The sequence below is a fragment of the Ostrinia furnacalis genome, unplaced genomic scaffold (genome assembly GCF_004193835.3).
Source record: "Ostrinia furnacalis isolate ACB-3 unplaced genomic scaffold, ASM419383v2 OfSCF2870, whole genome shotgun sequence".
Taxonomy (NCBI): Eukaryota; Metazoa; Arthropoda; class Insecta; order Lepidoptera; family Crambidae; genus Ostrinia; species Ostrinia furnacalis.
Window position 1 is genome coordinate 459,798 of NW_021133109.1, and position 14,671 is coordinate 474,468.

The following is a 14,671-nucleotide window of genomic DNA, read 5'->3' on the forward strand; positions in this document are numbered from 1 at the left end:
TCATGAAACAGTTTATTTAAGTTAAAATGAGACAGTAGTTGATTGAAAATAATTTTTTCAAATATTTTACTGAGCGCAGGTAGTATCGATATAGGTCTAAAGTTGGATGGGTCACTTTTGTCTCCTGCTTTAAATAATGGTATGATTTTACTATGTTTCATCAGGGTAGGGAACTGACCTTCGTTAATACATTCATTAAAGATATGAGCTAAATGGGGAGCTATAAGAGGAATGATGGGTTTTATTATGTCTGTTGATATGCCCCATATATCCTCTGTCTTTTTTATATTTAGTTCTTTGAAAGTTTTTATAATAACTATGGGGTCTATTTGTCTAAATTTTAATGGGCTATTGCAAACATCAACACAACCCTCGAGAAGAGACATTGCCTGATATGAACATGAATTAAGATTGCTTGTTGTTATGATTGGTACATTTGAGAAGTAACCTTCGAATGCGTTTGCTACCTTATCATTGCATTTAATATACTTATTATCAATTTTTAATGCGAATGTGTCATCCCGAGATATAATTCTACAAGTTTCTTTATTAATACAATTCCAAGTAGCTTTAATTTTGTTGCCTGAGTTTTTAATTTTGTCACGTATGTAAATAGATTTTGCCATGGTACAAACTTGTTTAAAAACTTTTGAGTATTTTTTTACATATTCTTTAAAGTCCGGGTCGCTACTATAGGCTTTTCTACCATATAATTCAAACATTTTTTCCTACGTATTGAAAGAGAGGAATCTTCTATTATATTAATATTAAAGTCTCCACATACAACTACTTTCTTTGAACTATTACACACTCTTCTAAGTACCTCTTCCATTGTGGTTTCAAATAATTCATAGTTCCTACTAGATGGGGGTCTATATACACATACAATAACATAGTCGTCCAGTTCTGCACATGACAGCTCAATAGTTCGCTCAACAGAGAGAGATACAATATCTTTACGCTCTTTACATTTTAATTTATTATTGATTAATATTAGTGACCCTCCACGAATAGCTAACTCTCTAGTGAATGAACTAATAAGCTATAATTATTAATGCTCAGCATTAGTTCATATTGCCTGAGCCAATAGCCTGAGCCATTAGCCTATTGTAGCTGTGTAGGTAGATCTTTATTTTAATTTTATTTTATTTTAATATTACTAGAATCTATACATGCACCTACCTACATAATACATTACATTACATCAAATAGATATTAGAAAGAACTTTATTTTTTTCCTTTCCTTGATACAAGATTTTCACCATACTTTTCTTTTCATGCTGTGTAACTGGTTATTAAATCTTACAATTCCACATGCCGGACTTTGATTTGCTACTAACAATCATAATATTGTGGATGAAAATGCAGTATTCTGATACAATATATATGTAAGTATGGAAGAAGTAGAGGTGGTTATTTGTCGGCCGTTTGGTGTAGTGGTTCAGAACGGACTACTATGCCGAGAGGTCCCGAGTTCGATTCCCGGCCGGGCAGAAATTGAAATGATGAATTTTAATATCTGTTAAGGGTCTGGGTGTTACTATGTATAATATGTATGTATTTACAAAAAAAAAGTATTTAAGTATGTTTATATCCGTTGTCTAGTGCCCATAGTACAAGCTTGGCTTAGTTTGGGACTAGAAGCGTAGTGTAAAATGTCCAAGGTTAGGTATTTATATTTATTTATTTATATTTATTTTTTCCGCCATTCGATAACATCCACCAGTTCGAACGAGCCTCGTATCGCACGCGTCGGGCACGCCGTATGTATAATCAGTTCGAAACTGCATTAACCGATGAATACTGCTTTAAATTTTTTATCGCCAAGAAAGAGATCATGTAGGAAATTTCCACGACCTGTGCCCACGTAAATCAACATTAGGTAGGTATTGTAAGATTATAATATTCAAATCGAATCATATTATGTATGAAGTCTGGGTTTGTTTTGCGATTTTTTGTCCGCTGATGTGGAAATCTTGGAATACGTAATAATCCCTGGTTTACATTGTTCTAGAAATGTTTTCTATGGGTTAACAAAGATAACAAACACAGAAGTTCCACATTAAGTAGGTAGGTATACCTTTGTTGCTGCGTTGCAATTAATTTTAACCTAAAGTGGTCTATATTTTTCCGGAAATCTATATTTGTGGGCGTAGTTTAAGTAATTAATTAGTCCGAACGAAACTTCATGTGACTTTACTTACAATAAAATCAGTATCTCTTCAATTCATATTTAAAATACGGGCACGAAATATTTTAAACGACGATGACACGACGTCTCATTATTTTTTACTTCTGGAAGATACAAGCATTTCCAGTATAAGATAATCCCACTTCGAAAAGAGAGATGTTCGATATTGATTTAGTCAAACCTCTTTCGAAGCTCTTCAGTGAATCCTGAAAGAGTGTAAAGTTGAGTGCAGATTTTGACTTCAGTGATGTTTCAGAATTCGGGCGTTCCAATCCATGACTATATTGAAGACCACACGGGAAAAACAAAGAATGTCAAAAAACCACAATTAAAAGAAAAACAGTTTTTAAAGGTACCTAGTTTGAAAATCTATATTTCTTTGATTTTAGACTCTTTTATGCGAGATGTTGAAACAACTTATTACTTACTATATGCTTTGCCTGTACTTCTAAAACTCCATTTATTTAAATAAGTTTTACGTTATGGTCCATAATATAACCGTTTCTTGCCATGGACAAACAAACACAAATTGAACTATTACAGTTGACCACGACGATTTTATCCAATTCTGATTTTTGAAATAGAATGTTAAAGTAAGTTTCACAAAAAAGGTGATATTCATTGTTTTTCCCGTGTGGTCTTCATTTTACCTGCAGCAAAAAATGTTGTCAATCAATAGATTCAATCTACTACACCAATTTGTGACATTTTGATGTGACAAAAAATAGATGTGATTCAATCTATTTGTGACATAAAATAATGGATAAATGATTGATTTTCTCACGCTCTCTTATACTTTTTTTTTTTTTTTCAAATCATCTTATCATCTTAAACATGTTTCCGTTCATGTCATGTTTGGACAGACTCATGAGAACTCGGTCTTTCAAACAGAATATCACCTCACCTATATCTTCTATGATATTATGAATTAAACATCCAATGAATTATTGGTGCCGCAAGTGTCTCAGTTTTTTTAACGTCCACTGCGCAGGTAATATTTGTACCTACTTGGGGCCCGATAGAGTGATACAATTTATTTATGTTTTGATCTGATCTAATAAAGTCTAAGAAGAGTCCACTATGGTCCGTCAGAAATGGAAGGACATCGCCAGGAGAGCTACCCTCGGAGATGACATCTAACACCCCACCGTGTACCTCGTCAGCGCAACCACGACCACTCTGACAAGAGTGCCCTGACTGAGAAGAAGGGATGAAAGTCTAAAACATTGAACAGAATATCTTTACCACTTTAATGGAGCGATTAGAGGAAATTAAGACCTAAGTATTAAGTACATGTTTTTTGTACTATTATGAAAGTTAGAAGATAACTGCGCATTTTTTAAAATCGCTTAGGACCTATGGAAGTTCTTTTTACCCGACTGCGCCAGAAGGAGGGTTATGTTTTTCGAGTGTATGTATGTATGTATATTTCTTTGGCACGGCCTACAGCCTAAACGGCTTGACCGATTTTAGCGTGAGAGGTGTCGTTAGGTTCGTCTTAATCATTAGAGTGACACTGGCTATGTTAAAATTGAAAAATAAAAACAAAGTGGTGGATTTTAGGCCACCATAATGTGATAAAAAAAAATTTTTTTTCTCAAAACATCTCGAGTGGGGTATCAAAATAAAGGGCTTTTTAAGTAGCTTACAAAAATGTATGTTATTAAACTAAAAAGATTAAAATAAAATTATTATTGAATAAACAAAAAACCCAACTGCGTAAAAATGAACTAAAAAGATAAAAACAAGCCTTAATGTTCACAAATGCAATCGGAGGCATCAATGACTAATTATTTTGTTGGTGATATGTATTTGATGCCTCCGACTGCATTTGTGATCACTAATGCTTGTTTTTATCTTTTTAGTTCATTTTTACGCAGTTGGTTTTTTTTATTTATTCAATAGGTAATAATTTTTATTATTTAAACTTTTAAGTAGAAAATTTTATAATTTTTTGCTGAAAGTAAAAATTTTTCATACGATGCGCTACCTCTGGGCCTCGGTTTGACACTACTACATATGTGACACCCTATAAGTATACCTACCAGCGTTGCCAGACGTCCCGATTTTGGCGGGACGTCCCGATTTTTAAATCAAATTTAAATGTCCCGCGCGGGACAGGCTCGGTCCCGCTTTTCGGAGAGAGACACTCACTTCACCAGACTATAGCGGAGAATAATTTGGTGGCAGGCCTTTGTTCAAACGATCATTGCAAACGTTGTGATAGGGATAGAGACATGCGATTTTTGGTTATACAAAGGTACGATAAAGAATAACACAAAGTAATAAAAACCACCTGTTATAGGGGCATTATTTGGAGAAATTTATCAAATAACCAAAAAAACACGAATTCAAAAGCAGATTTTTTTCAAAAAGTATATTTTTTTATTATTTTTTTGCATTTTTTGAGCATTTTATGTATTTTTTTTTTGTTTTGCCTATTATTTAGCATCATCACTGTTTTTATTTTATCAGGATCTACCTCTTAGTTTAAAAGTTATTACGTTTTCTTTACAATAAGTAATTGGAAGAAAAAAAGTTCTATAAAAAATTAAAAAAAAAACTAAAAGATGTTGACCTCTTTTTTGTCTATAATAATAGGTCTAGTTTCACCTTAATATTTATATGTGCACTATATCGTGACTCACACTGTGTATACGTTTTTTTACTATGTCCCGCTTCTGACGGAAGAGTCCCGCTATTTTCACTCAAAAAGTACCAAAGTCCCGACTTGGCGAAAAAAAAACTGGCAACGCTGATACCTACTCTGGGGAACTTTTGAACAAGGGATTATAAAATTACGTCGCTTCTCAAGTTGTCTAAAATAGTAGTGGAATCTACAAAATAATGTTAATAAATTCTTGTCTTTAGGATAAAGGGACGAAGGTTTGTTGAACTCTAAGGACCATAATAAAATAGAATCAAATGTAGAGCTGTTCTATTCTGTAATAATATTATAGCTTACCAAACTTAGGCACTAGGCAGTTTTTTTAAATACAACTTACAACGTTATCCGACTGGCCGAATCGAGACCCGAGGAACGCGGGTTCGAACCCTGCGTCGCTATAGACTATTTTGTGGTAAATTATCCACTCGCGTAACACAAGCATATATTTATTTAGTATTACATGCCAGAGACCTCAGACCATAGTATGATATCATATCTGAGTATGGAACTAATGTTGATAGTTAGCAGTTAGCTTACATTAACAGCCATGGGGTTAATGGAACTGAGGTGAAATAAATGGTTGTTCGAGATGTCACCCACAGCACAACACAGTCAGTCCCTTTTAAAAGAGAGAGTGAATTGGAGAAGCCGAACAATGAACATAATACTCAGCTAGTGATGGGCCGACTATGGTCTTTGCCGACTAACCGACTAGCCGACTAATCGGTTTTCAAATTGCCGACTAGTCGGCCGACTAATCGGCAATGACGATCATTCTAATACCTACTTGTCGGAAGATTAATATGTAGATTTTTTAAAGAAATAAGAATAAATCTACATTTATTAAAGAAATAAAAATATCTAAATTTCTTGAGAGAACTTCTTAGGTAATAAGACTTCTTAAAAATATGAAAAATATACATTACTGCAGTACCTAAGGTAGATGTCATCATTTTCGACGCAGGAGAGGTCAGAGGAGGTGACAATATGATCGCCTCCTGATACTCCACGGTAATGGTCAGCGAGCTGAGGGCGTGGGGACACGCCCGCATTGCACGGACCACCACCAACCGTAGGAGTAGGCAGCAGAGCCCGCCTTGCAGGCGGGCAATTGCCGGGAGAGACTGTGTTAGATGATGTTTTTGTCTGGATTCCTATAGCTTTTTTTCGTTTTTTTATTCGTAACAACTAACAAGCTAACTAACTGCCTAACTCTCGCCTTGAAAAAGCTCGGATTATAATGTTCGGGAAAGACAGCAGCAGGCAGCGAATTCCAGTTGTTCGCATTATAAAAGAGTTATCAGTAGTTATAATTAATTACGCTTAGTGCGAGCTGGTGGAACGTCGACAATCTGGGAATGGTAGGTCTAACCTGCGTCTGGTTCCCCGCACTAAGGCGATTGACGGAGCACAGGGATTATTTTAGTGGGTAGTATGTAATAAGCCATACCTTTCGGCGAGAGGAGCCCCACATAGCCTACCCTATCCCCGCAGCGTAGTTATTAGAGATGGGCCGACTAGTTGCCGACTAGTCGGGAAAGCCGACTATTCGGTATAATTTGTAGTCGGCCGATTAGTGACGACTATTTGGCAAAATATGCCGATTATAATCGGCGCATTACAAAATTAAATATGTGAATGAAATAAACTCATAATCACCAAGATGATTATGAGGTAGACCAAGGACGTTTATCTAAACCAGTTTTGACTGCAAAAAATCAGTAAAAAGTGGTTTCACCTGATTCAAAATTTTGGCAATCAGTCTAAATTCATACAAAGTTAACATTACTTAAAATTACCAGGAAATCATCAAAAATGTGTAAAGTTTAATGTATTTGTCCAAAATTATGACACTTTTTTCGGGCAAAAAATGCATGATATTGCATACCTATCCTGCGGGGAAGTGGTATATTCTTCTCATCGGGAGGATGAGGAATACCCACATAAATAACCCCTGATATCGCCTTAGTGTGAAGAACTATGGGAATCCGGACAAAGCCATCAACTATCACAGTCTGTCCCGGCAATTGCCCACCTGTATGGCGGGCCCTGCCTATCCGACGGTGGTGGTAGTCCGTGCTATGCAGGCGGGGGTACCCCCACGCCCTCAGCTCGCTACCATCGCCGTGGAGGGTGGAGAGGAATCAGTGGGCCTAGAATACGTGCCGNGGACTATTTTTTAAATATCTAAATATTTGGTAATAAGTAGGATTATAGCTATAATTCTTCGTTATCTTAAAGATTAATATTCATACTTCAAAATTGTGTGTGTGTTTTTTTTTGTGTGATGATTTATAAATATAAAACTTTTGAACTGTTTCAAGGCACATTTTTTTTTTCAAAATGTACATTTTTTTTGAGAAATACTCATTTATCTGTTTAGAAGTCGAAGAAAATCTAGATAATTTATTCTTCGGACAAGTAGGTATTAGAATGATCGGCATTGCCGATTAGTCGGCTAGTCGGTTAGTCGGCAAAGACCATAGTCGGCCCATCACTAGTAGTTATGCAATTCCATGCATATTTTCCCCGAAAATAAGTTAAATAAGTGTCATAATTTTTTTATGGACAAACTAGCTTTTTCCCGCGGCTTCACCTGCATAAAATTTAGTTTGTCACAGATCTTCATAAATTATAGCCTACTAGCTTTCCGTCCGCGGCTTCGCCCGCGTGGAATTTTGTCTGTCACAGAAAAACTTTATCGCGCGCGTCCCTGTTTCAAAAACCGGGATAAAAACTATCCTATGTTCTTTCCCGGGACTCAAACTATCTCTATGCCAAATTTCATCAAAATCGGTTGCGAGGTTTAAGCGGGAAAGCGTAACAGACAGACAGACAGACAGACAGACAGACAGACAGACAGAGTTACTTTCGCATTTATAATATTAGTTGGGATATAGTTGGGATTTGTTATTCTGGGATATAAACAATAATACTGTAAAGTTTTATCAAACACCGTTCAGTAGTTTTGCGTCCATACAAACTTTCACATTTATAATATTAGTAGAATCACACGCATATTTTTGATGATTTACTGGAAATTCATGTACATTTTACTAAACATAACTTTGTATGAATTTAAACTGATTGCTAAAATTTTAAGTCAGGCGAAACCACTTTCGACAGTTTTTTTGCAGTCATAAGTGGTTTTGGAAAACACCCTTGGTCTACCTCATAATCATCTAGTTCTAGCCTCTAGCTAGGTGATTATGAGTTTTATTTCATTTAATATATTTAATTTTGTTTTTTTTTTTCATTTGTTATGTGGTCGCCGACTAGTAACCAACTAGAAATGATGCCGAATAGTCGGCTTTCCTGACTAGTCGGCCCATCTCTACCAGCACCCTTTATAAAAACCATTGACCGTAAAAATTCACTTATTTTATTAAAATTAGTATGGTGTGATATGGTCTTTTTCACTTCAGTAAAATCATACAGTGACATCTAGCGTCAAGTAGTGAAACTATTTTCTGTTACAACTCACGAGTAACTTTTAGTCTTTACGACCTCTAGCGTTGAGGAGATGAAACAACTTGTATGGTCGTACAACTTGTAGAGAAGTTCATGTCTATAAATGTAGATGTCACTTTTTATGTATTTCGTAGAGCGTAATCCATAAAAACTTGTACCTACTTTCGTTTAACTTTCGTCTTCGAATCGTTTGCGTATTCGACAAACTTCGATACTCAACCTTCGAATAAAACGATGACGTGACGAATTTTGATTCTCAAAATAAGTTCGTCAATCATTTCTCATACTAAGATCACTTTACGATACATGTTCACAAAGGTGCTGTTGTAGTTTTCGTACTAAATATTTTTTGATGACGATTCGAATACGCAAACGATTCGAACTCGAAAATTTTTCGTGCTTATATGAACATTTTCGTTAATAAATTAACGAGTTGATAAAAGTTGAATACTTATTAGAATTTACTTGTGACAAATTCGCGCGGGGAAATTAAAACCACACATAATATAAACATCTTTTTTTATTCCAACTTATAACCATACATAATATACACAGTACAAAAAAAACTTGCTTTCGTCTAATACAGCAATAAGGACAAAATGAAATTGTCACATATTTCGTTATCTATCATTTTGTAACATACTAACCAAATTGAGAAATCTAATAATAGGAGAAACTTATCTACACGCCGTGTTTAATGTACAATGCTTCGAGCGAATACGTTTTACTTCAATATAATAACTTAAAAGTATACACTTCTTAATATGTACTCGATGGAATTCGAATTAAAAATTTACACAATACATACATATCACTATAGCTACAATTAAGCTGTAATAAGAAGAGTTTATTTGTATTTCGATTAAGGAACATAAAACATATCCACATTTCAACGATATCACGATAATCAGACTAATTTACATTGCACGAACTCCGATCGCGACCGTCGGACAAATCACATTTCGAGTACATTTACACACATAACTGGTACACATTCCACTCGGACGCTTAAAAATGGCATCTTATACACGAAACGGCGCACAGCGCGTATCACACTCGCTCCCAATCTTACGTTAAATGCGGAACTTAGCGATTAATGTTACGTCGAGGTTGAGATCAAACGCGGGCGGCGCCGGGCCTACTCGGCGGCCTCGGCGAACGCCTCCTCCAGGCAGCACAGCGAGTCCTTGACCGCGTGGTACACGATGTTCTTGATCTGCAGCTTGTCCTCCTTGTTGGAGTGCTGGTGCGACAGCCGCCGGAACTGCTGCGCCAGCTCGAAGCAGCGCGACACGTTCTCCGGCGACACGAAGTCCTCGGCCACCTTGATGCAGTCCAGCAGGTTGCGCACCTGGTGCGGCGCGCCGGCCGGCACGAAGACGGCGTCGCCCGGGCACTGCAGCACGGCGTAGCCCTCCACGCCGTACTCGCGGTACAGGCGCTCGCGCAGCGCCGCGTCCAGGTACCACGTCTGGTCGTGCACCGGGTCGTGCGCCGCGCGCGGCCGCGCCCCGCGCTCCAGCTCGGCGCGCACCAGGAAGTCGCGGATCTTGTCGGCGTCGCGCGCCGCGTAGATGTGCCACAGCGCGGCCGGCGGGCGCACGCGCGCGCGGCGCCGCGACAGCACGTCCACGCCGGCCTCGTCGGCGGCGCGGGCGGCCTCGCGCGCGCGCTCGGGCGCGTCGGCGGGCGCGCTGGCGTGCACCATGACGTTGACGGCGTCGCTGACGTCGAGGTGCAGGTTGGTGGTGCCGCCGGCGCCGCCGTACGCGGTGTACATCTTGGGCCCGAGGTCGGGGCGCACGAAGCACTCGGGCAGGCGCGCGGCCAGGTTGAGCTTGCCGTGGCGCGAGGTGTACTCGGCGAGCGGCAGCGCGCGCATGAGGTCGTCGAAGCGCGTGGGCAGCAGCTCGGCGAAGTCCTCGCCGGGCGGCCAGTCCTTGAGCTTGAGCACCATGGGCGCGCCGCGCTCGTCGCGCAGGCGCTTGGCGGCGAGCTCGAAGCCGTCCCAGAACTTGCGCGCGGGCTGGTTGGGCACGACGAGCCCGGACGCGCAGTTCACGAGGTCCACGCGCGTGTCGCCGAAGTCGCGCGAGAAGCTCTCGGGGCTCCACAGGTCCTTGTCGAGGATCGTCGACACGTCTGAGACTAGAACGGGTTGGCCGCGCTTCCATTGGTCCTGGAACAACGAGAGGAACATTATAAATCTATCGAAATCCACATCATCTTGCCTTGTCATCATCAATCTGGTTACTAATTTCAAGTCGATATTTTTTTTTATTAAATACGATAGGAAAAGGAACGTAACGAACCTGGAAGGGCTTATAGTTGCCAGCATGCGTGGGGTCGGTGAGGTGCAGCAGGCGGCCGTCGCACAGCCAGGCGTGCGGCACGTCGGGATACAGCAGTTTGGACTCCGTGAGCGTCATGATCCGCACGGGCAGGTCATCGCGCCCGCGCCCGCCGCGCTCGTAACGTTTCACCACATTCGACAGCGCAAACGGCTTGGAATCCTCATCCTCATCTTTTTTCTCATCCACAACACTAGATATCACATCGTCTAACGTATCGCCTTTGTTCTTCTTCTGCTTCTTCTTAGGCTGGGCCTCCCCGCCCTCGGGCGCCGGTCGTATCAACAACTCCCGGAGAGTCGAGAAGTTCCCGCCCTCCTCCGAATCGGAAGAACTAGAGTCGGATTTCTCCTCTTTTGTCTCGGTCTTCAAGGGTATGTCCGACAGCCAGCTGACGACACTATTACTAGTTTTCCCGTTTTCTGATTTGACTGGTGAAGAACCGTTTGTAGACGCGTTTTCTTCTTTGACATCCTCCTTTTTGATGTTCTGTGAATAAAAAACATTTTATTAAATATAATATTATGACATCATAATGGGTGAATGTGTTAGACAAATAATTTTTAACCCATATGCGCATGTTAATGAGGCTTAACAACAACTTTATGTTTTTAGATCGATTTTAGAGTAATTGAAGAATGTTTTGCATTTTCACACTCACACAGAGTACTTTTGCATAATTTCATTAAGTTTTCCTTTAACAAGTATCATTTTTGTAAGTTTTTCTTGTTAATGCTACAATGTACTTGTTGGTGATCAAGTAAGTAAATAAATCAATATTGCAGTTCTTTTTAGGTCTCAAAAAAAGACGCTTGTTATTTTTAACGTCGTTGATTGAGACGGGGTCCCGTTTTGAGATATCGGTCTAATGTAAAAATCAGATTGAGGGTTTTCGCGAATGAAAGATCCGCTAGATGGCGGGACGTGGATGTGGGGTCTGACTGCTGCGTGATTGGTGGATTTTGACATATCTGTCAATGTCATGTCAAAAATATCAATATTCAACTAAAAAAGTGGTTGATCAAGCAGGCGTTCTATAAAATTGACGAACTGTTTGGAATTTAATTATTATTGACACTGTTACCCACTATTTATTTTGACATTTAATTGACATTAATTCTATTTGTATTATTAATTTATTTGGACACTAGCTGACCCGGCGAACTTCGTACCGCCTTAGCGTAGAGATTTTCTTAATATTTTTTTCCGTAAGAACCATCCTTGGACTTCCACAAACATTAAAAAAAAAGAATTATCGAAATCGGTTCAGCCGTTCACACGTGATGCCGTGACAACGCGAAACGGGTTTCATTTTTATATATATAGATGATGTGTATTTCATTCTTATTAATACTGCAATTTGTTTATTATTAATAAGAAAATATATTGAAAATTTGACATGTAATGAACATTATGAATAAATTTCTTATTCTTATTCTTATTCTTATCTGTCAATGCATTTGGACCTCGCGTCTACGTATTGCCATCTGGCGGATTTTTCATTCGCGAAAACCCTCATTACACGCGCAACAACCCACCTTATTTAACGCTCGGTGCAGCAGATGCTTAGCGGCTTGTTTATGAGCGGGCGCGGGCGCGGGATGTAGGCCACAGGCGCAAGCGGGCAGCGACCAGGCCGCGCGCGCCGCGTGCGCCCGCGCCGCCGCCGCTGCCAACGCTCCTCCCGCTGCGATCTGCGTCAGCAGCAGCCGCCGGGCCGGGTGAGCGCCGCCCGAGGTGCACGTCAACCAGCTGGGAATGGAATTAACAGGTTAGTCAAGATAGGAAAAAGAAAAATAATTTATCTAAAGCCTGGTCCGTGAGCACGTAGAATTTTGTCCAATGACCCCAAGCTACCCACACTCACTGCAGGCGCCCGTCGCACAGTCGCGACACCAATATAATGAGGGCTATCGTTTTAGCGCTCACCAGTTAGCGCCACTGTAGAGTAAGGTCCTGTCACTTGCTAGTAGCGAAGACAGTGGCACCAACTGAGCGCGAAAGTGGTAGGAGGACTATCGCATTTGCACTCATCAAGATAGCGCCAATGTAGAGTAAGGTCCTGTCAATCGCCAGGGGTGCCAACTGTTAAGTATAAAAACGATAGCCCTCATTACGCGCGAGCGATAAGGATGGGTAGCTTGGGGTCATTGGACAAAATTCTACGTGCTCACGGACCAGGCTTTAACACAATATCAGATAGTAGTGGCCGCCCGCGACTTCGTGCGCGTGGATCCCGTTTTACCCCCTTTGAGGTGGAGTTCGTAAAATTCGTTTTTATTGAGCACCTACATTCTAAAAGGAACCTCCATGCCAAATTTTAAACTCCTGGCACTTGTAGTTTCAGTAGTCAGTCATCAGCGTGCGAATATGACGCTGGTATTCTGTAGTTCATTTATTTAATTTATTCATTTAATCTATTCCCACTGCTGCAATTCCTGTATAGCCAGGATCTTGGCAGGATCAGGCTTGATCGACAAAACCCAAGCAGTGAAGGTCAAGTATATACAAAGGTCATCAGGAAGTAATTTAATCTCCTCTACAGAAGACGAAGGCAAATAGAGAATTTGTCCTACATTTCTTGAGTTTCGCATAATTGAGTCTAGTCGCTTTTGCAACACCTACGGGAAACTAGAGATGTTGACAAGAAATTGTCCATATGATTTTAACAACTTATTTTCTATAAAAATATAAAATAAATTCAACTTACCCGAAGGAATCTCTTTCGCCATTGCTGCTAACATTAGTAGTATTATTTGTTTCATTGGTATTGTTACTTGACTCACTGCCTGATGTCCTTGACTGCAAACAATAAGAAAACATGTTATGTTAATTTGATACTCTTGTAAACAGGTGCGTATTAATAAATAGAGAATAACTTGCTAGAAATCTCCAAATAAGAATAAAACATGATGACAAGCAAAAGACATTAAATTTTTTTTTTTTACTAATGAATGTTAGAAAAACATCTTCGAATAGAGTTATAAATGACACAATAGAGAAATAACAGTGTGTGACACTAAAAATGTGAATTTACCGTCTTCAATAAAATAAACATTTATATTGTATAGAATTAAAGGCTCACCTTATAGCAATCTAAGCAGACGACGAAGCCGCATTTGCCGCAGGTCCAGTGGAAGTTGAAGAGCGTCGTCTCACAAACGTCGCACATCTCCCGAACCCCTTGTACCACGCGCTTCCATGCAATCGTCTTATCTGTAAGAAACAATGCTCATTAGATCCCGTTTTAAGCGATAACTGTTTGATTAAAGATTTCACAATAAAATGTAAATTATTAATGTCATTTGTTTCATTTACTAACCGTCATTTAAATGGTGCGATTCGGCCTCTTTTTCTTGTTGTAGCAGTTCACAGAACTGGTCTCCAATCTCCCTCAATAGGAAGCAACTCATTTCTATATCTAATTCCGCAGCTCCGGCGGATGATGACAGCCATAATTTTTTATCCTCCTGCAAAGAAGAAATACATTTTATTGCCATTTGTCGGAACAGAACAACAAATAATAATTAATGAACTTTAGAAAGCAAGATGACGTTCAAAATGCTCAACTCTATTTAACTGGGTTTATCGAGCTTCTAGTTAAGTTACATGTAGCACGTCAACTATTGGTGAGCGAATATGATCACAGTAAAGAAAGACAATTACCTCATCAGCGTCCTTGTACGGGTCCGAGAACCCGGCTATAGCTAGTTGCCTATTCTTGGCGTACTTCAGTCTTCGGAAAGCGTAGAAACGGCAGAAGATGTTCGGCATGTCCTTGTCGCGCTGCGCCGGCGACCAGCGGCACTCGCGGCACTTGGCCAGGCGCGGCGCCACCTCGAAGCACGGCCCGTTCTGCAGGAACGACTCGCCGGCGGGGCGCGCGGGCCCGGCCGGCGGCGCGCGGCGCGGCGGCTCCGGGGTCGTCGCGCGCGACGCCCAGGTCGAGCGGCTGCGTCTGGCACGGCGAGGCGAGGCCGGCGTCGCCGT

At 40.3% G+C, this 14,671-nt stretch overlaps 1 protein-coding gene across 1 annotated transcript in view; it reads right to left on the bottom strand.

Annotated features, from left to right (window-relative positions):
• Window positions 1-8,832: 8,832 nt before the first annotated feature.
• Window positions 8,833-14,671, bottom strand: part of Kdm3 (Lysine demethylase 3) — a 146,952-nt gene continuing 141,113 nt past the window's right edge. The window contains exons 12-18 of the mRNA XM_028310029.1: window positions 14,348-14,633; window positions 14,004-14,151; window positions 13,767-13,897; window positions 13,392-13,483; window positions 12,220-12,433; window positions 10,643-11,170; window positions 8,833-10,509 (exon numbers count right to left, since the gene is read on the bottom strand). Coding sequence (XP_028165830.1) covers window positions 9,469-10,509; window positions 10,643-11,170; window positions 12,220-12,433; window positions 13,392-13,483; window positions 13,767-13,897; window positions 14,004-14,151; window positions 14,348-14,633 — 2,440 coding nt within the window. The 3' untranslated portion in view covers window positions 8,833-9,468. The remainder of the gene's footprint in view (window positions 10,510-10,642; window positions 11,171-12,219; window positions 12,434-13,391; window positions 13,484-13,766; window positions 13,898-14,003; window positions 14,152-14,347; window positions 14,634-14,671) is intronic.